Source organism: Callorhinus ursinus, unplaced genomic scaffold, assembly GCF_003265705.2.
Source record: "Callorhinus ursinus isolate GAN/ISIS: 27379988/994484 unplaced genomic scaffold, GSC_fseal_2.0 scaffold14, whole genome shotgun sequence".
Lineage (NCBI taxonomy): Eukaryota > Metazoa > Chordata > Mammalia > Carnivora > Otariidae > Callorhinus > Callorhinus ursinus.
The window spans coordinates 9,368,351-9,393,694 of record NW_027397076.1 but is presented as its reverse complement, the minus strand read 5'-3'; the positions used below and the strand labels follow the sequence as shown (position 1 = coordinate 9,393,694).

Below are 25,344 nucleotides of genomic sequence, written 5' to 3'. Positions count from 1 at the left end.
GAGAGTCTACACCTATCAGCGAGAGAATGGTAAAATTCTTAAAAGGCATTTTATGAGTAAATGGGTGTCCTTTTGAACATATTCTGACTTAGTTCTGAAGTTCTAGGAAAGACTTCATAGTTGTTGAAACTATTCTGGTGTGTGGAATAGATGCAGAGTGTTTCCAATGGGCCCTTTGTTTATGGGTCAGGGCTGAGATGCCCTGACTCACACATGAAATTCCTGAAATCTTATTTGATTTTGAGATCTGATTTTATAAAATCTGATAATGATCCTACTGAACTCTATAGGTCAAATTATCTTAGAGTGGGTTGCAAGGGGGTGGCGCTTAAACTATATCACCGCATTGGAAGCCTTTTGTAATAAGTGTTATAAAAATCACAAGAGGAATCAGATTCTGATAGCAGACAGCCCAGATTTCAACACCCCCTCCCCTACCGCTGATTCTCTTCCCAGATGTCCAAGTTACTGAATGTCTGGGCTTCAGACTTCTCTCCTATAAAATGAGGATAATAATAAAGATGAGTAGGAGGAGGTTGAGGTTGAGATGAGGGTGATGGTGGTGCTGCTGATAGATAAGCTATATCAAATGATTATTATATGCAGGCTCTATCTTGGACTTTACTTGTACTACCTCATTTAATCTTCAGGACCACCCTTTGAGGTAGGTACCTAGGGGTTGGTGGGAGGATTAAACAAGATAATGTATGTAAAGCAATTAACATAATACTTACCTATGGTGAACCCTCAATAAATGTCCATTATTATTATTACTATTATCAATGTCTGTTATTATTACTGTTATCATTATCATTATTATTACTATTACTATAAAGCAATTAACATAATACTTACCTATGGTGAACCCTCAATAAATGTCCATTATTATTACTATTATCATTGAATAGTTGTGAAGAAAAAATGAGACATTGTTTTTGAAACATCTAGCTCTATGCCTGACACACTTGAATGCTCAATAAGCATTAGTTATTGCTGTTTTATTGGTGAATTCTTATTATTTTATTGTTGTTATTTTTCTGTTCATCCAGCCTCCCAAACTTTAATCATAAACAGTCTTCAAAACTATTTCTCTTCCTATTAATTAAGCCTCCAGCTCCTGAGAGTTTGAATTCATTAATTCAGTTCTTTATTCAGCTACTATTATTAGGGACCAACCATATGCCAGGTACTATTCTAAGCACAGGAGATGCATTGGTGAACAAAACGGACAAAATTCCAGCTCTCTTAGTCACCATTTTAAAGCAAAGCCAGGAAACAGTTTATATAACTGAACTAAAACAGACAAAAAGAGAAAACAGTAAGACAAAAAAATAAAAGATTAACAAATATAAAAGCAACGAAATAGTATCAAAAAGAATATACAGAAAAATTAAGTGGTAAAGGATGATTTCCAGTGGATAAAAATTGAAATTTCCAATAAATATATAGCAATGATGTTAGACAAAACTAAGACAATAAAAATTACATTTAAACAAGAAAAAATGTTTAAACTAAATATATAAGCAATATGTAAATATGAAAGTAGTGATTAAAAAAACATCTAGGGTTTGCTTAAGCCTCCAGCTCCTGGGAGTTTGCCCACCTGGGAGTCTGAATGGCTCTTAAAGATGTGCAAAATCAAGCTCACGCAGAGCATTATTACCCCTCCCCTCCTTTTCCCGATCTAAAAGCATTGACTTCCACCTCCATCATCTTTGAGATGATCCAGTATAACCCTTTCGATGAGGGGTTGAAAACAAAAGCCCTACTTGAGAGTTATCTGTTTTTAGAGATGGACAACTTTAGCTTTTGTTTTAACAAGTGAACATGGAAAAATGTCTACCCTCTTGGGATGGGAAAGAAAAGCAAAAAAAAAAAAAAAGGAGGGGGGAAGAAAAGGATAACCCCCCAAAAAAACCATAGGAGAAAGAACAAAGAGCAAAGTGTACGTGAATCACTCAATAAATTATCCTTTCATTTTAGCATTGCTAAAATTATTGAAAAAATACACATTTATGGACTCAAATTGGGGAAGGTAATGACTCTGTTATGGGCTGGGCAATTCCTACCTCAGACTGTTTATTTCATTTATCCTTATAATGGCTCCAGTAGATGGTATTATCATCTCCTTTTTGCAAATAAAGATACCAACACTCAGTTACTTGTCCAGGTCTCACAGCTATGAAAGAATGGAGTAGAATTTGTAGTCAAATCCTTAGAACTCCTGAGCTATATTTTATTCTCTGTGCTGTTCTTTCCTTGTATCCTTCTGTCAATGACTTTCCAAAGACAGTCAGCACTAACAGCATTTTCCTTGCATATGAGTGTTTTAAAAGTTAGTTCTGTGTTTAGGGAAAAAACACACCAACAAAGAGAAAAACAAACAAAATCTAGGTGATGGCAAATCCAAACCCATTGGTGGTTGACAGATTGATCTCCTGGTGTTCTCCACCAACATACTTTCCAAAAGCAGGCACAACTATGAATTATTGAACACTACTCACTTGTATACAAAATAGACCATCTTTTTAATTACTAAGTAGGATTGTCAACCCCTTTCACACATTGAAATGACAACCACTAGTCATATCACTTTTAAAAAATAAAGAATGAGGCATCTAAGTATCTTCATTTCTAATTGTGATATGTATGAGTATTAGAATATATAATTTAAGAATTGCCTTTGTGGGAGCTCTCCTTGCAATGTCTTATACTTTGATCCTGTACCTCATATTAATAGGTTAAGGTGAAAGTAGGATAGACTGAGAGTTGCCTCCCAGGCAAACTCACACAAAGGCAATTCTCAAATGACTTCAGAAACGAGAGTGGTTTCATTAAGTAGCCTCTGAGATTCCCTGTTCACCCCTCTGATCCTGTTTGTGTTTGTGCAGCCTGCTTTTAGCAATCTGGAGGGAGTACAAGATGTGTGGTTGGATAGAATGTTTCAGTCCTTCTAGGCATGGGGGCTCCCCATTCCTCCTGGGCATTGCCCCCCCCTCTGGTTTATATTCATTGCTTGAGACTGCATGCAGATACTACTGTTATCCATGGCTTAGATGGATGGCAAACTTTTTGTAAAGGGCCAGATAGTTAATATTTTAGGCTTTGTAGGTATTAAGGTCTCTGTCACAACTATTTGACTGCCATTGTAGTGTGAAAGCAAACGTGCAGGTAAATTGTAGTGTGAAAGCAGACATGCAGGTAAATGAATGAGCTTGGCTGTGTTCCAATAAAACTTTATTTGTGGTCACTAAAATTTGTATGTCATACAACTTTTACATACCACAAAATAATTTTCTTTTGACTTTTTTTTTCACTCACTAAACATGTAAAAACCATTCATAGGTTGCAGATCATGCAGAAATAAACAGGGGGTGGAATTTTCCGTGCATGTTGTAGTTAGCCAACTCCTGGCTTAGCATAGTACTCCCGCTGAATGCTTATAGGTCGTCAGCATCTTGTATCTGAATTTGGAGTTTCCTCCATTGCTCCTAATCCTGCATTCTCTGCACCTGTTTTAGGCAATGTTTTTCATAAATTTTCTCTGTTTTCTAGCTTTCAGGGATTCATCAACATTTTTGATACACTGAAGGAGTTGCATTCTAACTTTTAGAGACTATGCTGTTTCCATGAATTTTTCTCTTATTTTGTGGAATTTTTTTGACAGAAGGAAGTATAGAAGTTTGATGAATGCCCTTTGACTACTAAGTTGTTTGTAGATTTGTCTACTTTGAAAGGATGTTAGGCAACTTCCCAAAATAATTCAAAGTCAGTCCTTTTTTTTTTTTAAATTTTATTTATTTGACAGAGAGAAACACAGCGAGAGAAGGAACACAAGCAGGGGGAGTGGGAAAGGGAGAAGCAGGCTTCCCACGGAGCAGGGAGCCTGATGTGGGGCTCGATCCCAGGACCCTGGGATCATGACCTAAGCTAAAGGCAGATACTTAACGACTGAGCCACCCAGGTGCCCCAAAGTCAGTCCTTTTAAAATGTATTTAAGAAAAAAAATCAATATGGATTATAGTTGGTAAAAGTAAGTGTTGGAAAAGTCAGGTGACATTTTTTTGTCTGTCTGTGGTTCTCCAATAGTTTAAAGAGGGAAAAACTCAAAATTATTAGCAGGCACTAAATAGTCAATAATAATTTTCATCACAAGTAACGACTGGTGTTGGTGAGAATGTGGAGAAAACTGAGCCCTCTTGCAGTCTTGGCGGGAACGCAAGCTGGCGCAGCCACTGTGGAAGACAGCATGGAGGTTCCTCAAGAAGCTGAAAATAGAGCTACCATGTGATTTAGTAATTGCACTGCTGGGAATTTACCTAAAGAATACTGAAACATGGGGCACCTGGGTGGCTCATATGGTTAGGTCTCTGCCTTCAGCTCGGGTCACGATCTCCAGGTCCTGGGAGCGAACCCCACGTCAGGCTCCTGGCTCAGTGGGGAGTCTGCTTCTCTCTCTTCTGCTGCCTCTTCCCCTGCTCATGCTCTCTCTCTATCTGACTGAAATGAATAAAAAAAAAAACCCTTAAAAAAAAGAATACTAAAACATTAATTTAAAGGGATACATGCACCCTTATGTTTATAGCAGCATTATTTACAATAGCCAAGATATGGAAGCAGCCCAAATGTCCATCCATAGATGAATAGATAAAGAAGATGTGGTGTACATATACAATGGAATATTATTCAGCTCTAAAAAGAATGAAATCGTGCCATTTGCATGACACGGGTAGAGCTAGAGAGTATAATACTAAGCGAAACAAGTCAGAGAAAGACAAAGACCATATGATTTCACTCATTCATGGAATTTAAGAAACAAAACAAATGACCAAAGGGAAAAGAGAGAGAGCGAGAGATTATAGATAGATGATAGGTGGGCAAACCAAGAAACAGACTCATAATTATAGAGAACAAACTGATGGTTAGCAGAGGGGAGGGTGTGCGGGGGAGATGAGTGAAATAGGTGATGGGGATTAAAGAGTGCATTTATCATGATGAGCACCGGCTGTTGTATGGAAGTGTTGAATCACTCACTATATTGTACACCTCAAACTAATATAACACGGTGCGTTAACCAACTTGAATTAAAATAAAAGCTTAAAAAATAATAATTTTCATCAACTCCATCTCAGAAGTTTGAGGGTTGCTTTTTTGAAAATAATAGTCTGAAATAGCTTCTGCCAGGTGATCAGGAGTCTATAATCAAGTTCTAAAAAGATTAATGTCTAAAGACAATTGTAAGCAATGTAAGCTCCTTAGTGGAAGGATAGCCTAATGTACTGATTAAGAGCATAGAGTTTGGAACTGAGCTTATCAGGGTTCAAATCCAAGCTCCACCGTTTATTATTTGTAGGACCTCGAGCAAAATGCTTCATCTCTGTGTAACTCAGTCTCCTTAGCTGTAAGATGGAGATAATAATAGAATCCACTTCATAGGATTGATGTGGATATTAAATGAATCACCATATGCAAAGTGTTTAGAACAGTGCCTGATACAAAGTGAGTTCTATGTAAGTGGGTGGTGGAGTCCTTTTTATTTGACAATGTGCTGATATAGACATAAAGCTAATTCTATTTAGGCTACAGTGCATGTAAACATACTAGTTATTCAGCTCTATGCATTTGTTGCTGTTTAAAAAGTATGGAGACCTTGAAAGCTTTTTTTTTTTTAAAGATTTATTTATTTAGGGGCACCTGGGTGGCTCAGTTGTTAGGCATCTGCCTTCGGCTCAGGTCTTGATCCCAGGGTCCTGGAATCGAGTCCCACCCACATCGGGCTCTTTGCTCCGCGGGAAGCCTGCTTCTCCCTCTCTCTCCCACTCCCCCTGCTTGTGTTCCCTCTCTGGCTGTGTCTCAATCTGAGAGAGAGAGAGAGAGAGAGAGCAAGCAAGGGAGGGCAGAGGGAGAGGGAGAAGCCGACTCCCTGCTGAGCATGGAACCTGACTCGGGGCTTGATCTCACAACCCTGAGATCGTGATCTGAGCAGAAACCGAATCAGACGCTTAACACACTGAGCCACCCAGGCGCCCTGAGACCCTGAAAATTTTAAACAACTAATATTTTATTGATTTCAAACTAATGGGTAGTTACTGTCAGTCACTGGAGTCTGATGTGTGCACATTCATGTGTCCTTGTGTGTGTGTGTGTATGTGTGCGCACGCATACATACACATATGCGTTGGGAGTAGCATATGGTATGTGAGTTATGTCTGTATAAAGAAGCAGAGAAACAGGATGTGCAATATTCTGTATATTGGAGGTATCCATTTTCCTATCCTATAGATATTCTCCTGCCACCGCAGGAACTCTCCTAGTGCTACACCTTCCTCAGATGGCAATGTCAGCCCTGTCTACTCATCTTTCATTACCAGGGAGTCTCTGTTCCTCAGTGAATTTCCTTTCCATTCATTTTCAAATGACTTTTCTGGGCCTTGTTGAATATGCACAAGACAGAGGCAGAGGTATGTGTATAGAGAGATTTGCATAAGTATAAATATAGTATATGTACCCATATTTAAATGATATAATGATAATATTGTGTTGCTATCTCAGAGTGAAAGCTAATTAATTAAGCTATTGAGATGATAATGATTTCTTTCTCAGTTAATACAAGAGTTAAAAAAAAACCCTGCAGAATTGTCCTAGCACTGTTCCTTTGATTCATCTTGGAATAAGGAGGTTTGTTTCTGTTAACTATTGTATTATCAGTATCTATGATGGTTTTAAATGGAATCCTTCCTGGGAGGGGCTGAATATCCATGAATATTCAGGTTGACTAAAGAACATCATTGAGCTCATTGATTTGGTACCAGGAAAAAAACTGACTTCCTTCCTCCCTCCCTCCGTCCCTCAGCAGGGACGGAGAGAGGGAGGGGCCTCTGGGATATTTCCTTCCTTCCTTCCTTCCTTCCTTCCTTCCTTCCTTCTTCTTTCTTCCCTCCTTCCTTATTCCTTCCTTTTTTCCTTTTCTTGCCTAGAGACTCTTTTAAAATGCATGCTTTGGTATTTGCACTCCCAGTATCAATGTTGATCTGAAGCACAAAGTCTTTTTTTAGACTGTGTAGTTGGATCTGACATTTAGGAAGATGGTAAGATCTTTCCTACTGAAAGTCATACCAGCTGACAGATTCACAAGCAAGTCTATGACTTTTGTAAACCTTGCTGTCTCTAACTTTTTCTTCAGCTTCTGTTTTTATGTTGAGTTGGTTACCAAGTCCTGAGTTTCCCTGTTTCCTCCTCCCTGTTGTCACCATCTAGTTCAGGCACCAGTCCCCTCTCAGCTGTTCCACCCTTTTTCACCTTGCCCCAAGGATTCTTCCCAAGATGCAGGTTAGGTCACACCCTCTTCTGCCAACATTCTCTAATGGCTTCTCTTTCTGCATGGTAAAAACTCAACAGCTTTTGCATCATGTTGAAGGACACTTAACCATATTCTGTCCCACTACATGCCCTTACCCACCTTCCACTAATTCTCCCTATACTCTACCCTCCTACCAAAATAGATCATCTAACCTTCCTTGGCATTTCCATAACTTTCTCATTTCCCAGAATGTCCTTCCTTCCTCACAGTCCATGTTTCAAAACCCTGTTTATTCTCCAACACCTGGCTAAATTCTACTTCCTTCACTGAAGTGCTGTCTGATTTCCCCTACTCAGAATTAATCAGGGCCATTCCTAGCCATATAATGCCTTTTCCTCAAGACACTCAATTTCTAGCTATTGGGACATTGTCATATTATACTTACTTTACTAGAACAATTTTTATTGCCTTCTGCTGGAAAAACTGTCATAACGAATGTACAAATCTCCATGTCTGTGATGAAATTTCTGCTTGAGTTTGAATCCTCCTGATCCACTTATTAACCATGTGATCATGGCCAAGAGGCTTAATCTCTGTGCCTCTCTTCCACATCTGTAATATGGGAACAGATAATATTATCTTCATCATAAAATTGTTATGAAGGTTAAATAACTAAATGCAGGTGAAGTGGTTAGAACAACAGCCAGGGAGTGCTTAATAAACGTTAACAATTATTCCAACAGGCTGTTAAAATAGGAAGGACTCTTGGTGTCTCAGTTTTAGCATTCATAAAGACGCTAGTTGCTACATCCAAAGTGAGCCCATCTTGCAGTGGGTAGTTAAGAAATAGTTAAAAACCTCACCTACTTTGAGGGTGTGAAGCAGTCAGGAGTTGGAAATTCTAGAGTAGTCTTTAAAGATTTTGGAGCGTGTAACTTGTGTGCTATAAATCCCATTGCAAAGGGGGGTCGTGTGGGATGCGGGTGTCTTCCCTGAGGACCACCACTGAAAATATGATACTTTTGTGAGAATTAAGGAAAACGTGTCCCCCCCTTCCCCAGGTGTAATCTATACATTAAGTAGGCCCTGCTACCCCATGCCCAACAAAAGGGTCTTCAACAGGATCATTTGAGGAAATTGATATGTATCCCTTACAGCTGAGGGACACGGGAGACTGGCATCTGACTTTCATCTGAAAAGCTGAAAGGGCAAACGATATGGTGGCTGCTTATGGATAAATCAGAGAGATTTCTCCTCCCCACAGTCTGCTGGACCAGAGAAAGCCGGCACAGGGTTGTCTTAAGCTCATGACAAGAAGGCCACATGGAGGGATTTCAGAGTAAAAAGGATGGTGGTGAATTGCCAAATTCCTACATGTGGAAGAAGGGGATATAAGTCATGGGCTAGAATAGAGACTTATTTGCCTTCATTGAGGAATTGCAAAGGAACAAATCCCAGTGGTGAGCATTCTCTAAAGAACCCAACCTAAGAGAGAAGGAGTCAATTTCAGAAACTTGCTAGGCACAAGCCAGCTTCTAACGGTGCAGGCAACTAAGCACTTTCCTGTTAATTCTTCCCCTTGCCTCCCACAATCCTCTCCTTGTTCACTGCTTCACCTTGACTCTGGAAGTGTCAGAAATTACAGTTAGCGGGGTGGAGGAGAGAGAGGAGAGGTGGCAAGTGGGGGAAAAAGAGAAAGAAAGGCAGTTGTGTTTCCTTCCTGCCTGCAGCTTAATTGTAACAGGCTGCTGCTGTGGCTATCCTTTCTCAGGGGAGATGTTTGCTTTTAAATCAAGGTTGGCGTTTGTATTATTACACAAGGCTGGGCATATCAAATACTGAACTGAAGCCATCACTGTGACCTCTCCCAGTCTGCCTGGTAAATAGCAATTCGTTTTGCAAGGCTTAGCTCAACACTTACTTCCGAGTCTGATCTCTTCACCCAGAACTGACCATTCTCCCTGCTTCCTCTGCCCAGCCCAGCCCAGCCCACCCCAGGAACACTTAATTTCACTTGTTTGGTTGTTTGCATGGCTTTAACACTATAAACGCTAAGAGGGCAGGGACGACTTACTTGCCTTTGTACCCCTGACCCCTAGAGCTCACTGGTACACAGCTGTCTCCCAATAAAGATATAAGGAAAGTAACCTATCTTAAAAAACAAAGCAAAGGGGAGCCTGGGTGGTGCAGTGGGGTAAGTGACGGACTCTTGGTTTCAGCTCAGGTTGTGATCTCAGGGTCCTGAGACCGATCCCCGTGTCAGACTCCAAGTTCAGTGGGGAGTCTGCTTGAGATTCTCTCTCTCTTTCTCCCTCTGCCCCTCCCACTGCTCCCTCTCTCTCTCTCAAACAAATAAATAAATCTTTAACCACTCCCCCCAAAAGTTAAGATTTTTCTTAAGAGAGGCTATAATTCAAACGTGTCTTTATCTTTGAGCGAGAAATTGAAAATAACAGCCTTTTGGATGTTGCAGTAAGGTTGAAAGTACCTTTGCCACCTGTACACTCAAGGATGAGCTGGGTGCTCTTCAGGGGTTCTTTTTTAAATTTTTTATTGTTTTAAAGATATTATTTATTTATTAGAGAGAGAGAGACACACACACAGTAAGAGAGGGAACACAAGCAGGGGGAGTGGGAGGCGGGGAAGCAGACTCCCCACGGAGCAGGGAGCCCGATGCAGGGCTCCATCCCAGGACCTGGGACCATGACTTGAGCCGAAGGCAGACGCTTAATGACTGAGCCACCCAGGCGTCCCTCTCCAGAGGTTCTTGAGACAGTGCTCTGGCATGCCTTAATCCTAATGTGTTTTTCTGAGTAGAAGTTGTTAGGAGCCCTTTTATTCCTTTCTGTGTTTCTTCCACAGGTTTCTTCAGGAGAAGCATTACCAAAAATGCTGTGTACAAGTGTAAAAACGGGGGCAACTGTGTGATGGACATGTACATGCGAAGAAAGTGCCAAGAGTGTCGCCTAAGGAAATGCAAAGAGATGGGAATGTTGGCTGAATGTATGTATACAGGTATTCACATCAAGCAATTAAATTCCACTAAAAATCTCTTAAGGAGGCAGAAGGCAGGTAACTCATCTGATTAGTACTTCACATACTAAAGAAGAGATTGACTAAGCCATCCAAGTTCTTGAAAAGGGTAATGAGCCACTGAAATTGTCCAAAGTGTCAGCTACAGAGCATTTTATTCCCCTCATGAAAGAAGCAGCTTTTTGTTGTTCCTTGTTGCAAGAATCACATGTGGGGTGAAGTGGCATTAATCTACAGTGAAAGTAACATGTTGTAATAAGCTACCAAGAATGACAACAGCCTAAAAATTTTCTCCAAATTTGATTTAATGTCTTTATTATTGTTTAATTAGCATAAAAATTCGCAGTAGTGGGAAAGATTAAGAATGTTTTATAAGGTATAACTGCCTCTGAATTGTCTAAATAGAGTTTTAAACCAAGTCATTTTATTAGTAGTCCTTCTTCTCTTAGTGCAGCTTTGAACCAATTTGTATAGGTTTACACAGGAAATTAACTACTGTGGGTTTTAATATAATTTGGCCCTTTGATCTGATAAAGAGACACTGTATTAACTGCTGGTTTTGTGAGGAACCATAATCTTCATCAATTTGGAATGCATGCTAGTATATAACATATTAATTTTTCATTCTGCGAATTCTACAGACCACTCAGATTTTGAGATATGTCCAATTCCTCAAAATGCAAATGACAAACAAATGTCACCAAGGGGATGATAACATTCAGGGAGGGAATGCCACAGGGAATAAAAGCCTTTGGAAGGTGACTCCTATTCTATTGTTCCCACACTGTACAGGCGACTGGGATGGACCCAGAGAAATAATGTGTGCAGGAGGGGGAAAAATAGGTCAGTGTAAATAATCCAGCTCTGGGTGGATGAAAGTTTTATAGTAGATGATCACTATCTCCTCTTAGCATATGAAACAAGAGACTGCAGTAGGGGCTACTGCTGGAATCCAATCTTGCAATGGAAATGCTTACTTTGATACTGGGGAGTTCATGTTGCTCATCACTTAAACATGAACTCATTCCAATGGGAGCACTGAGGATATTTTTCGTGATTCCACCTACAAGAGTCTGTACTATTATTAATGTAAACTTGTCCAGTAACAGATGCAGAGCTTTCCTGTGATCTTATAAAATAAATTCCCTGGACAAAGAAATTCCTGGAACTTAGTTTCATTAACATTGAGAGAATAAGGATGTTAAGTGGGAATATGGAAGATTGTTCTGCATTATTTTTTATAGCTCTGTTTAAGTATAAATTAATGATATATGATTCTTCAAAAGGAAATTTCAAAGTCCCTTTGAATTATTTCCATCTCTAACTATGTTCTCAATAATGTATACAGTTCTAAAAATTAAGAAGATTTAAAATTTTCCCTAAAGGATGTTGACATTTGTTTTGCTCAGTATGTGTTTACTTATGTGTGTTTAATGTGAAATTGAATATACTTTTTATGATACAGCTATGTGAACATGGATGAGAAATAATATTAACATTATGTTATGAAACACTAGCTTTCAGGGTCCCCTAGACCTGGAATGGGGAGAGTGTCATTCACTTTTTTATTGACTGGATACCTTGCTTTGTACAATGCTTTGGTATTACAAATTCTTTCCATAAAGTACATTTTTTTTAAAAAAGCCCCAATTATCCTTATTCTTTTTTTTTTTAAGATTTTATTTATTTATTTGAGAGAGAGAGCACATGAGAGAGGGGAGGGTCAGAGGGAGAAGAAGACTCCCTGCCAAGCAGGGAACCCGATGCGGGACTCGATCCCGGGACTCCAGGATCATGACCTGAGCCGAAGGCAGTCGCTTAACCAACTGAGCCACCCAGGCACCCCCAATTATCCTTATTCTATACAAAACTCTTTGAGGTAGATAGTTTTCCTATTTTATAAATGAAGAAACTGAGAGTCACAGAGGGATAAATTTCTTGTTCAAGGCCAAGTCTCAAAATTCAGAAGGGCTAGAATTAGCTCTGTGCCAAATTGCATGGATGTGAGCCTCATGACCACAGACCCAATGCAACTCTGTGGTGAAATCTCTGTGTTTTATTTTTTCAGGCTTGTTAACTGAAATTCAGTGTAAATCTAAACGACTAAGAAAAAACGTGAAGCAGCATGCAGATCAGACCATTAATGAAGACAGCGAAGGTCGGGATTTGCGACAAGTGACCTCGACAACCAAGTCATGCAGGGTAGTAACATGCAATGGTGTCCTCTAAAGCCCATAGCCGCTGAGCTTCTAGGCATGTAGTGACCTGGCTGGGAGGCTTTAAAAAATTAAAGCCTCCATAAGCAGAATTTCATTCCAGTTGTGCATTAAGTGGGTTTCTTTTTAATCGAGAAAGTAATGTCTGCTTTGGTGTAGAAATTCAAATAATAGCAGTAAATAAAGTAAAATGAACACTGTCTGTCTCCCTGGCTCCATTCCACTCCTACTACCAAGAGGTTGCCAGTAGAAATGGTTCAGTGTAGAAAATGGATTTTTCAGGTTGAGGGTTTTTTCTTTTTTTTTAAGATTTTATTTATTTGACACAGAGAGAGAGCATACAAGTAGGGGAGTGGTAGGCAGAGGGAGAGGGAGAAGCAGGTTCCCTGCAGAGCAGGGAGCACCCCCTGCTGCTGGGCTGGATTCCAGGACCCTGGGATCATGATCTGAGCCAAAGGCAGACACTTAACCCACTGAGAACACCAGGCACCCCTCAGGCTGAGTTCTGATGACCATTTTCTTTTCTCTGTCATTAAGAAGGGAAATGTAAAGTGGGAAGGATGTGTATTCAGTAGAAGTTTGTGGATTAGTCCCTATCAATGGGTAAAATTGAGTCTATACACATCTGTGGAACAATAGAGAAAAGCCTTTCCCATAGAGCTCACAAATTATGCAAGAAATCCTTTGAACAAATTGAGACAAAATAGAGGAACAGCATTTTGGATGATTGGTTAAACACATGGTGATAATCTATATGAAGGAACTTTAATTTGCCATTAGTTGAGAAAACAAAAATCCATGCTTGCTTAAGTCACACTCTTCTTAATACTTATTATACTACCGACAAGGAAAACCTCATCCACATTTAGTTTTCCAAGTATGGTATTTTTGCATTCATTTCAGAAAAAAATAATTTCATATTATCTTGCCATAGTACTTCATCAATCACACTTTGGTATGAGGAATCAAAGAGTTGACACAATTATCCACACTCTTCAAAAGATGCTAATAAGGGAGAAAGTGATGTTTGGGGTCTGAATTATCCAGATTGATGACTCTACTTCAGGGCTAGGCAAACACTTTCTTCTGTAAAGGGTCAGATATTTTAGGCTTTGGCCACAAGGTCTCCATGACAACTACTCAACTCTGCCATTTTAGTGCAGAAGCAGCATAGATAACACATAAACAAGTAAGTATGGTTGTATTCCAATCGAGTCACAAAACCAGATGGGTTTGGTTGATGGGCCATAGTTTGTCAACTCTTGCTTTATACGAATGCTCTAAAATGTGGGAACTTTTCCTTAGTGAACTTTCACTGAAATTCTCTCTGAATGGGCTTGATAGACTTCATATCCAGACTATTATATATTACCAAGAAGCACATGAAATGGATATTTTGTTATCCCTATTTTACAAATAGAAAAATGAACAACTTGGGACACATTTAGTGAAATGTGATATGGCTTGCCCAAGGACCCAGAGTAAGCAATTATGGTACACATTATATCAGAGTACATAGTTCCTGCCATATTTAGGGCTTTTATCAACAATTTCTGAGATAAGTTTACTCCAGATGGACGCACATATACAAAAAATGCCTTATAACCACCTTCCCTAACACCTTTTATTTTTTTGCCAGTGTAGGAGAAAACTGAACTCACCCCAGATCAACAGAATCTTCTGCATTATATTATGGATTCATACAGCAAACAGAGGATGCCTCAGGAAATAACAAATAAAATAGTACGTACAGGTATCTGAAAATACATGGGTTTAAAGTTCATATTTTCTGGAGCTTTTAGTACCTTGGAGGTAGAATTTATATATGAATTTGTTATTTTGAAATAACTAGAGCTGAGAATTTAGTTTATACATTTAAACTTTTAGCAGCATTAAACAAAGAATAAGAAGTCTCATATCTATCTAGGTGATAGTAATTATCCTCCAAGGATCTGAAAAATATGAGCTGGAATTTAAATTTTATTATCCAAATCTGGTTCTTTAGTCTAATGATTTTGTGTTGATTTATCCTTTTACCTACTTATCATTTGCTTTTTTTCCTCTTAAAATTTAGTTAAAAGAAGAATTTAGTGCAGAAGAAAACTTTCTCATTTTAACTGAAATGGCAACGAGTCATGTACAGATTCTCGTAGAATTCACAAAAAAACTGCCAGGTATTTTTACATGTAGATACTTTTCTGTTATACTGTGCAATATTCTCATGACATTGAGAGAGTTAATTCTGTTCATTGTAAAGTAGTGATTATTTTACATCTGATTTAAATTAATGTGTCTAAATACTATAGGCATGAAATGTTAGAACCAGGTAAGATATGTGAAATCATTTATAATAGTTCTTCTGAATTGATAGACTAAGAAATTGAGACTTTGCAAAGTTGTCATTTATCCATTTGTTCATTTAATAAACATTTGTTGATACCTATTTCATACTAAGTATCTAGCTATTACCTTCAAGGGGAATGATTAAAGAAAGGTCATAATAAAAAATTATATACAAAGTGCTGTTTGAACATAGAGGAAGAGGTTGCTAATTGTCTGAGAAAGACAGGGAGACTTCAAAGAAAATAATATTTTCTTTTTTTTTTTTTAAAGATTTTATTTATTTATTTGAGAGAGAGAATGAGATAGAGCATGAGAGGGGAGAGGGTCAGAGGGAGAAGCAGACTCCCCGCCGAGCGGGGAGCCCGATGCGGGACTCGATCCCGGGACTCCAGGATCATGACCTGAGCCGAAGGCAGTCGCTTAACCAACTGAGCCACCCAGGCGCCCAAGAAAATAATATTTTAATTGGGTCTAAAAGATAAAGCAGTTTTCCTGGTGGTACAGAAGAGAAGGAAACTTCCAAGTTGAGAGATCTGCTTGTAAAAATGTAAAATATAAGGCATAAATAAAAACAGGATTATTAGAGATGAGAGAGGAAAATTCCATGTAATCGCAGCATAATGTGGTGGGCTCCTTGGTTAGACATAAGGTAGTTGGTACCAGACTGATAAGGGTCTAACTAAGGAATTTAATAATCATCCCCTGGATGGTAGAGAACTTTTGGTGCCTCTTTGTTGTTGTTGTTTGTGTTGACAGGGAAGCTATGGATTTATGTTATATAGATATGACTGATCAGTTTTATATAAGGTGGATTTGAATGGGGAGAGACCAAGGAGGAGGGATCAGTTAGGATGCTACTGCACTGATCAAGGCAGAGGGCTTGGAATAAAATAACAGCAGTGGGAGATGGAGAGAAAACAAAATGAAGAGAGATTCAAAAATTGATAGGGCTTAATGAACAATTATATTTGTGGAATGAGGGAGAGGAACTTATCCATAGTCATTTGGATGGTGCCAGTACAGAAACTAGAATTCAAGATTCTTATCTCCCAGCTTCCCAATTCTTCCAGCTACATTATCAATGCTATCTAAGCCAATACATTTAAGTTGTTTCAGTGTTTTAAAAATATATTAGTACAATAGAATTCTGTGATCTAGAAGAGTATAATTAAAACCTTGTACAACAGCATAACCCTGCAATATTAAATTATAGAAAGCAACTTCTGATGTAAGACTTTAATTAGACAGGTTAATTTGTCTTCTTTGGCCAGCATTATGCTATTATTTTATTAAAGTGTCATGGATAGACATAAGCCTACATAAAACTCATAAAATGTGAGGAGAAAGTGCTCATTATCATTTTAACATTAATATTCTCTCATTTTTTATTAACAGTGAAAGAAAGACTTAATTTGTTATATGCTAATTAAGGCAATCTTGATCAAAAACAAGTTTATACAAGAGTAGAAAGTGTGGGAGGAGGAACTGGGAAAGGGAGAAATATGTTTTTGGTTGTTTGTGAAAAGAGAGTTTTTCAGTTCAAATGGTCTGTTGGTCTTGAATCACGAAATAATTGAAGAAAAAAATCTTCATAAAAGGTAGCTTATCTGAAGACAACAGCAATAACTGACACATCTGATTAGACTAGTTCCTGAGGGGAGGGAAGAGTACAATTAATGTATGTTTAATGTGTAAAGCAAGGGCACCTGGCTGGCTCAGCTGAGAGAGCATGTCACTCTTGATTTGGAGGTTGAGAGTTTGAGCCCCACATTGGGAGTGGAGATTACTTAAAAATAAACTTTTAAAAAATTAAAAAATAAAAAAACTTTTTAAAAAAGAAAAAATTAAAATACAAAAGGAGATAAAAGACCCAAAACTCCTGAGAAATTTTAACAACAGTAACAATATAGTTAAAATTAACATTTTAACAATAATAATGGAAATGGCATTAGATAAATAGTAATAATAGTGCTATAATTCCAAAAATGAAAGGTGTTTGTGAAAGATAGTAGAGATGAATCATTTCATTCTGTAGTTCATTGAACATAATCTGTGCCAGGCATTGTCCAGGGTGCTGGAGACCCTGCAGGAACGGCTCCTGTCCCCAAAGGAGCTCTTAGATTCACTAAGACAGTGATTCTTAATCCTTCTCATTACCCTCTTCTCTAAACTCCCATTGTTATTTAATACTTTTCTAAGCCATTTAGACCCTGATGGTATAGTTTATATGTACTGTATGCGCACGCATGTGTGTGTGTGTATATATATATGTGCATAGGAGCTTGTGTTTGTTTCCCATTTATTCAGTTGTCCAATTATTCAACAAATAATTCTTGGATATCAATTATATGCCAGGCCCTGGGGATACAAAAGTGAACAAAACGGCAAAGTGTCTGCCCCTAGGAAGTTTATACTCTATTAGATGTGGCAGACAATCAACAAATATGCAAATAAATTTATTATGTTAGGTAGTGGTAAATTCTATGAATAAAAAATAAAGCAGGTAGGAACCAGTGAGTTCTGGGGAGTATTATTTTAGTAGGATTACCTTGAGGCAGAGATCTGCATACAGTGAGGGAGGGAGACATGGGGATAGCTGGGGAAGGGCATTTACCGCTGAGGCAAAGCAAGCTTGTTTGTTCACAGCAGAGCCAGGGGTCAGTGTGGCTAGAGCGCAGTGAGTGAGGGGAAGGAGGAAGAAGAAATGATGTCAGGGAGACTGCTGGGGACTGTGGCATATAAGCCAGGATAGGACTTTGGATTTTCCAAGTGTGTATGTTCCTTCAGGTTATGAATCCATTCCCATATTTCTCCGATTTTTTCTACCCTGCATGATACAGTGCTGAGCTCAGAGCAGGTATCTTAACATGACCTTGATTGTTTTGTTTTTTTGAAAATGTCCCCGTTGTCCAGATGAACTAATGAATCAGCCAAATATTCCCTTAAATGTCTGGATATATGTAAAGATTTTTTTCTGGTTTGTGGTTGCTTCCATTCTGCAGAGTTGACCCTATGACACCAGATGTGACTAATATATTGGCTCAAAGAGAATTTGTTTTCTTCTAATTTCTGAGGATTGCTTCATCTGAATCAGTCTGTTCTGCCTTAATATGTATTTTTGATGTGGATCTGACATCCTTTTTTTACCCAACTTGTTCAACAAATCCTACTCAATGAAAACAAAAGTCAGCTTCTATTTGGGAGAGAACAGTAGATACTTAATGACTCAACCTACCCAATCTTTTTTTTTTTTTTTTTTTTTTTTTTTTTTTACTGCTCCAGTCAATGAAAGGGGAACTTTATTGAGGCCCCAGGGCCTTGGGGCTCGGGCAGGAGGCCGCCCTGCGGGCAAAGGAAGAGCCGGTGGAGGGGCCTTATTTGACCTTCCTTTTGGGGTGCAGGTTGTTGGTGTGGCCGCACTTCTTCTTGCGGCAGTTGACAGCGCGGGGGTGCAGGCGAGCATAACACTGCGGCAGATCATCTTGTCGCAGTTGTATTTCTGGGCCAGCTGGGGTGGAGGGAAGGCTCGATGATGCCACCCCGGAGGCGAAGCACCAAGTGCAGGGTGGACTCTTTCTGGATATTGTAGCCTGACCGAGTATGGCCATCTTCCAGCTGTTTGCCCGCAAAAATCAGATGCTGCTGGTCAGGCGGGATGCCCTCCTTGTCTTGAATTTTGGCTTTGACATTCTCAGTGGTGTCACTGGGCTCAACCTCGAGGGTGATGGTCTTGCCCGTCAGGGTCTTCACAAAGATCTGCATCTCTGCATCTGGGGCACGAATGCGCAAGGCCGCCGCCGCCAAACCACTCGGCCACCTCGCTGAAGAGAAAGAGGGCGGCGGAACCTCAACATACCCAATCTTAAAACAATTATAAAATCACTTTATGGAAATGCTTTATCAATGGGGATGATAGTGATGATGAAATATTGTTAATATAGAATTCACAATTCCCTCATACTGATTTGATTATCACCTTCACCCAGGATTTCAGACTTTGGACCATGAAGATCAGATTGCTTTGCTGAAAGGGTCTGCAGTTGAAGCTATGTTCCTCCGTTCAGCTGAGATTTTCAATAAGAAACTTCCAGCTGGACATACTGACCTACTGGAAGAAAGAATTCGGAAGAGTGGTAAGTGATTTGGTTAATGGTAAAGAGTTTGCTCCTGCAAGTAAGAATTAAATAGATGAGACGTTTAGAGGGTTGGTTCAAAAATCCTGGTTGTATTAGCAAAATAATTAGCAAAAATACTCTTTGCCATATATTAAGATTAAGGGCCAAAGGAGGAATTTTTTAAAGTTTGGAAAATTAGTCTGATAAAAAACATAGCATACAGGAGCTGAGATAATTCAGTCCAAAAAAAAGATTCATTTGTTCAAAACCTTCATGTATGAATGACTATGAATCAAACTATTGTCCATCTCTATTCAAAGCAAAATAAAAGGAATTATTAATAGCAACATTTATACCTCATTTACTAGGTTTTAGACACTGTCCTAAATACTTTACATATATGATTTCATCAAATCCTTGCAAAGTCCTATGAAATAAGTACTGTTATTATTCAAATTTAATAGATAAGGAAACTGACACAGAGAGTGGTTAATAACTTTCCCAGAGATAGACAGGAAGTCTGACATTAGAAGCGCTGTGTCTAAACTACTATACTACACTGCCTCTCAATAGACAAAATAAAATAATAGTATGAGTTGAACTTACTATAGAGGAATACTGTGACAGAAAGAGCTAAGAGACATTGGAATAAATTTCTAGGAATTCTGTGCAATTTATCTTAGAAGAGTTTTAAAATAGGATAAGTTTTTATTTTCCTGAGATACTTTATATATGGATTGGGAGAGGAGGGATGAATGAAATGAAATGATGGCTCAAGATCTTTTCTTCCCAAAGTATTATCCTCTTATGAGTGACTAGAACAAGTTTAAGTACTTATAAAATCAATGGTTTAGAATAGATATTGGAAGTAAAGTTTTTAGGAAGTTCTGCATTTGCAATATAAGGAAAAGAATTGAAAAATTGAAAATTATTCTTTAAGCAGCCATCCCATAATTGTTGTGTTTTCTTCTCTTAAATACTGAAAGCATAATTATCATCGATGGATTTAAAGAATGCACATTTTAAAAAGATGCATTATTCATATATATCCATTGATTTATTAGTTTAACCTATATTTAAGGGCAAGGTACTGTGGAGGTAGTGAAGAGAGGAATCAGGCATCTTCCTTCTCTTAGGAAGCTTATAGTCTAGTAGGAAGACATGAACTGTACATTGATAGTTTAAAATAAAATGTGGAAGGAAAGTGAGATGGGGTGACTTCTAGTTGGTAAGGCTCTGGAGAGATTTCATTGGCAAGCTGGGCCTTGAATGATATTAGATATGAATATTCAGGGTAGAGGTACAAGAGGGAAGGACCAACAGAGACAAAGGACTGAGGCAAGAAAGCTCAGGTTATATACACAAAGAAGAATGAATAGCTGAGTTTGATTGGATTCAGAGTTACATCAAAGGGAAATAGAATTTTTTAAAAGTCAGAGTCAAATGGTGAGGGCCTTGAATGCTAGGATAAAGGCTTTATTCTTTATTTTCTAAGAAATAGGGAGACATTGAAGATTTTTGAGCAGGGGAGGAAAAACATCAGTCATGCTTTATAAATCTTCCAGCAATGTTAGGATAAGCCAGGATGGGAGACATCTCTCAGGAGGCAAGAGATTTCAAGAACATGCTCCCAGAAGAAATGGAGAGAAGGGAAAGAGTCTGAGAAATATATTGTTGGAGATTTTCACCCTTTGAAAGACAGTATATTATCAAGAAATATGGATTCTGATTCTGGACAGATTTTATTTTACATGTTCTGGAATGTATTTTGTGTGTGTGTGTGTGTGTGTGTGTGTGTGTGTGTGTGTGTGTGTGTTCATTCATCTGTCCATTCGTCCAAGAGGCTGGGGGTAAGGGAGAAGGGTTGAATCAGGTAACCTCCAAGGTACCATCCAGTTCTATAAGTCTACTGCTTGTCTTCTCTTAACTAATCAATTTTTCTGACTGCTGGTTTAGCCAGTCACTTGGGCAGTTACTTGAGTATCTTGATTTTTTTTTTTATTGTGATAAGAACACTTAACCTGAGATCTACACTATTAGCAAAATTTTAATTGTACAATATAGCACTGTTGCCTAGAGGTACAATGTTGTAAAGCAGATATGCATCTTGCTTAACTGAAACTTTATGTCCATTGAGTAGGAGGGGGAAATGAGTTACTAATCAATAGGCACTATAAAGGAGATCTTTCTATTCAACAAATGTACATCGAATACTTGATTTGTGCCAAGCACTGTATAATTATTGAGGGTATGGAGATGAGGAAATAGGATCTTTGTCCCCTGAGAACTTACAGACTAATGGGTAAGTTGTATAAGCAAAGGATTCCAAAACAATGTGCAGCGTAATTGGGACCAGGAGGGATGTATATGCAACATGAAATTGAAGCAGAAAGATGTGCTTGCCTTCCCTGAGTCTACTTGGTGAGTCAGAAAAGGCTTAAAAAGTTGATAAGTGAATCATGGAGGATGGTTAAGAACTCGTCAAACCACAAAAGTCTGAGAAAGGCATTCCAAGAGCTATAGCCATTAAATAATAATATAGAAATTGCAAGTGCAAAGATGTGGAGGTGTGAGAGCATCCATGTGTTAGATTCACAAATACCATGATATTGCTGAAAAATAGTATTTCTGAAGGTGAAATGTAGTAACTGCTAGACTTTTAAGGACATTGGACACCAAAAAAATAGTTTAATATAGTTCTTGTATAATGAGGAGTCTTTGTAATGTTCTGAGCAGATACGACATGACCATAGCAGTACTGTAGAAAAGTCTTTCAAGCAGTAATATGAAGGAAGTTTTGGAGGGGTTGAGACAAGTCTATAAAGAAATCAGTGCAATAACTAGGTGTGAAATTGTGAGGGTCTTGCAGGTTAAAAATAGGTACCAAAAAAAAAACCCCAAAACTTGCTTAACATAGGTTTCAGAACTTGTGATTTTGCAAGTTTCAGAAAAGATCAAGAATGAAGTTTTCCAGAATACGAACTGTCTAAATAAATATGTGTGCCTCTAGTTCATAAATAGATTACTTTACCCAAACATCAACCACATATTGTGACAATAAAACCCATTCAAACTCACATGCTGCTTCGTATTTTATTATCTATAATGATGTTTCCATTTATTAATATTTATGAATTTGCTTCTCCCAGTGGATTTTTAGAACATTGCCTCTTCCACACACCACATAAAAACCCGATCTTGCAAGATGACCTTTCAGAATAACTTTTTATTCTTATGCAAATATAACACATTCTTCTTTCTATTGTACATTTAATTCTAGAGAAACATATCATCTCAAAGTTGCCCTGTCTATGCCTACAGAACTCTTTAAGGAATATAATGTGAAATTTCCTTTCTTGTTCTTCAAATTCATACTCTTTTGTTTGCTATTATTAAATCCCAATTACATACACAAAAGTACTGTCTCCTGAGATACATTTACTTAATGAGGGTTATAGTGTTTTTTTATGTTAATTGAGGCTTCAGAACATTATATCTGACATAACCTGTGGTTGGGTTATTTCTATATAATTCTAGTGCCTCAATTATATTATTCCTAATGTACTATTATGCAAACTAGATTTTAAAGCTGAAATATTTATTAAAACTAGGAATAATCATATGATACCATAAAATACGACAGCACTGAAATTGCTAACATTGAATGAGTTTACATTTTAACATTAAGGAAATTAGCAATAACTTTTCACAGACCAATGCAAATTGCTCTGTTTATAAGAAAAGTAAAGGCATAAGTCAAAATTTAGAGTTCTTAACACCTCATTTTCCTTTTTAAAGTGTTCATGTAATTTTGGCATAGACAAATGTGGGGTTCAAACTGTAGGAAAAAGGCATTTTCAAAATAAGAGAAAGTATTAAATTAATATAGGAGTCAGCATTTTCATTGGCTCTCAGCTGTGTTCCCTAAGCCTTTTATACTTGTCCAGTATTGGACAACATGAATTTATTTATGTATCTGCTTCTTCCATTAATCTGTTGACTGCTAGAAGGTTATTCCCAGCATTATCACAGTGCCTGGGACACAGTTGGTGTACAAAAATTGGTGAATTTTGTTGAGATGAATCTGGAACTTGACAATCCAAACTCTGGCAACTCCTAAGCACCAGTGAAATCTAACTTAGCCACATAACATTTAGCCACTAGGACTAATGGGAAGCATGTTATTTATTAAATATTTCAAATTAAATATTTTATTTTGAAAGTAATTGTTTTTTGAATTCCTAACTTGTTGGCAGCTTTTCACTTAAGGCAAACAGTATGGCACAAATGACTCTCTGTGTAGAATTTAGCAGTTGAAATAGAGGTTAGGGTCCAATCTCTTAACACCATGAGAATGTTTCCATTGTCTTAAGGGCATCCCTTGCCCCATCATGTCTCACAACTATGTCACCTTCATTGCAAGGAACTAGCAAAACAGAATATTGCCCAATTTAACAAACATTTGTTAATTTCTACCATGTCTCCAGCAGGATGCTGGTTACTGAGGATACAGAGATGAGTGAGAAACATCTGTGGAGCACCCTTTAGTGGTCAGGCAGTGTGTCAAGCACTGGGAATACAGCATTGGTTTCTGTTCTCATAGAATTTTTTCTGGCATTTCACACTCTATTGGGAAGGAGAGATATGAATTGTGATAGATGCAATAGAAATGAACCTAGAGAAGAAAGCAGCTAATTCTGCTTCACTGACACAGGGAAAGCTCCACAGAGAAAGCAAAATTTGAATGTTGCCTTGAAACATGAGTGATGTGTCCTAGCCTAACAGGGTTTGCCTTATATTTCAGGCAAAAAAGCATGAAGACTTTAAAAATGTATCTTATTTTTAGAGGAACTATCTGTTAGGATGACCTTGGCTGATGATTACAGAAAATCCAATTCAATATGGCCTAAAAAGTAAGGACATTAGCTCAAAGAGAAACCCAGAGGAAAGGTGGCGGCAGAATTGGTTAATTAAGGAGCTCAACGCGTTATCAGGAAGACGGGTCTTTTTCAAATTTCTGCTCTGCTATCCTTGGTGTATTGGCTCTATCCTCAGGCTGATTCTCTTCCTGGCCACAGCATTTCCAGGCATCACATCTAGGTGCAACACTGGCCAAAAGAAAAAAAAACTTAATGAAGAAACTTAATGACCTCTTCCTGAGTATAGAAATCTTTCTTGAGACCTCCCAAGTAGACTCCCCTTTGTCTCATTGGTCAAAATTGTACTGTCGCTGACTAGACCAACCTCAGACAAGAGAAATGAGACCAACAGTGGCTGGACCTTGGGCTGGAGCTTCGGTCTGCCTCTGCCATAGTACATTGGCCATGAGATTGAGGGGGGAGGGAGGTAGAGAAATTGTGTAGACAGTGACGTGAATCAGCTTCAGGAACCAAGATTTGGTGTCATTAGCTCATAGAGAAACTACTGGGATGGAGAGAGCTTAGTTTGAAAGGAAAGCAGAAGGCAAACTTGCTTTGTAGGGCATGTCAGAGACTTATACCTTAACTTCTATGCTATGGGGTGGTGTCATTTCTAGGAAAATGTCAAATTACATGATTTTGAGCAAAAAGCTTCATTTTTAGTAAGATTCTTGGTCTATCTTGATCCCATCAAGTATAATAAATCAGATAGAGGTATTTAAAATACCAGGAATAGTGTCTTCTATAATATGTATTCTTGTGTCACACACACACATCCTTCTGCTTTATTTTTTGTTCCCAATCAAAACTTGGAAGTTAATTAGGAAATAAAAGACATTTACATTCAAAATAAAATAGCAGTTAATTCTATCAAGGAGTTTTTCTCTCAAACACTATTTTTGATTATTGAACAATTAATTGTTCGGTTACATACCTCTTTCTTTAAAAAAGGCAAAGCAAGAAACAGGAGCAAAAACATACTTTTTTTTTTTTAAACTTTATCCTTTTTCACAGTAGTCTTTGTTGTTAAGTTAGAAAATGGCCCCCCCTTGTGGCCAAAAATCAGCTAATTGGGCATAGGAGCAAAAAATGAAACAAACTTGAAGCAAATCTCCAGAAAGGAGGAGGCAGGAAAACAAGAAAAGATTGCCCCTTTGGAATGATACTATTGTTACATTTCTTAGGTTAGAAATTGCTGGTTCATAAACACTTAAAACACCCCTTTGTTGATGGTGCTGTGGTTAATTCTGATTATTAACTCCAATTCTAAATACAGATTTGTATTTGATCTATGCTGTAGGAAATTTATTTTTTTAAAATTCAATTATTTTCTACATTTTCACTATATTCACTGTTAGCCTGTACAATATGTACAATCATAACAAATATCTTTACCTCTTTTTTCCTCAAAAGTATTA

At 38.1% G+C, this 25,344-nt stretch overlaps 1 protein-coding gene and 1 pseudogene across 5 annotated transcripts in view; one reads left to right on the top strand and one right to left on the bottom strand.

Moving 5' to 3' along the window:
• The window catches only part of NR1H4 (nuclear receptor subfamily 1 group H member 4), a 75,862-nt gene that overhangs the window by 36,862 nt on the left and 13,656 nt on the right, over window positions 1-25,344 (top strand). For 3 of the 5 annotated variants that reach the window (XM_073900428.1, XM_073900429.1, XM_025882460.2), the window contains 5 exons: window positions 10,163-10,315; window positions 12,402-12,535; window positions 14,194-14,292; window positions 14,624-14,723; window positions 18,879-19,025. In XM_073900428.1, the coding sequence (XP_073756529.1) occupies window positions 10,163-10,315; window positions 12,402-12,535; window positions 14,194-14,292; window positions 14,624-14,723; window positions 18,879-19,025 (633 nt within the window). The remainder of the gene's footprint in view (window positions 1-10,162; window positions 10,316-12,401; window positions 12,536-14,193; window positions 14,293-14,623; window positions 14,724-18,878; window positions 19,026-25,344) is intronic. The other 2 variants (XM_073900431.1, XM_025881293.2) reach the window with 1 other exon arrangement.
• On the bottom strand, window positions 18,134-18,858 carry LOC112831982 (ubiquitin-ribosomal protein eL40 fusion protein-like; annotated as a pseudogene).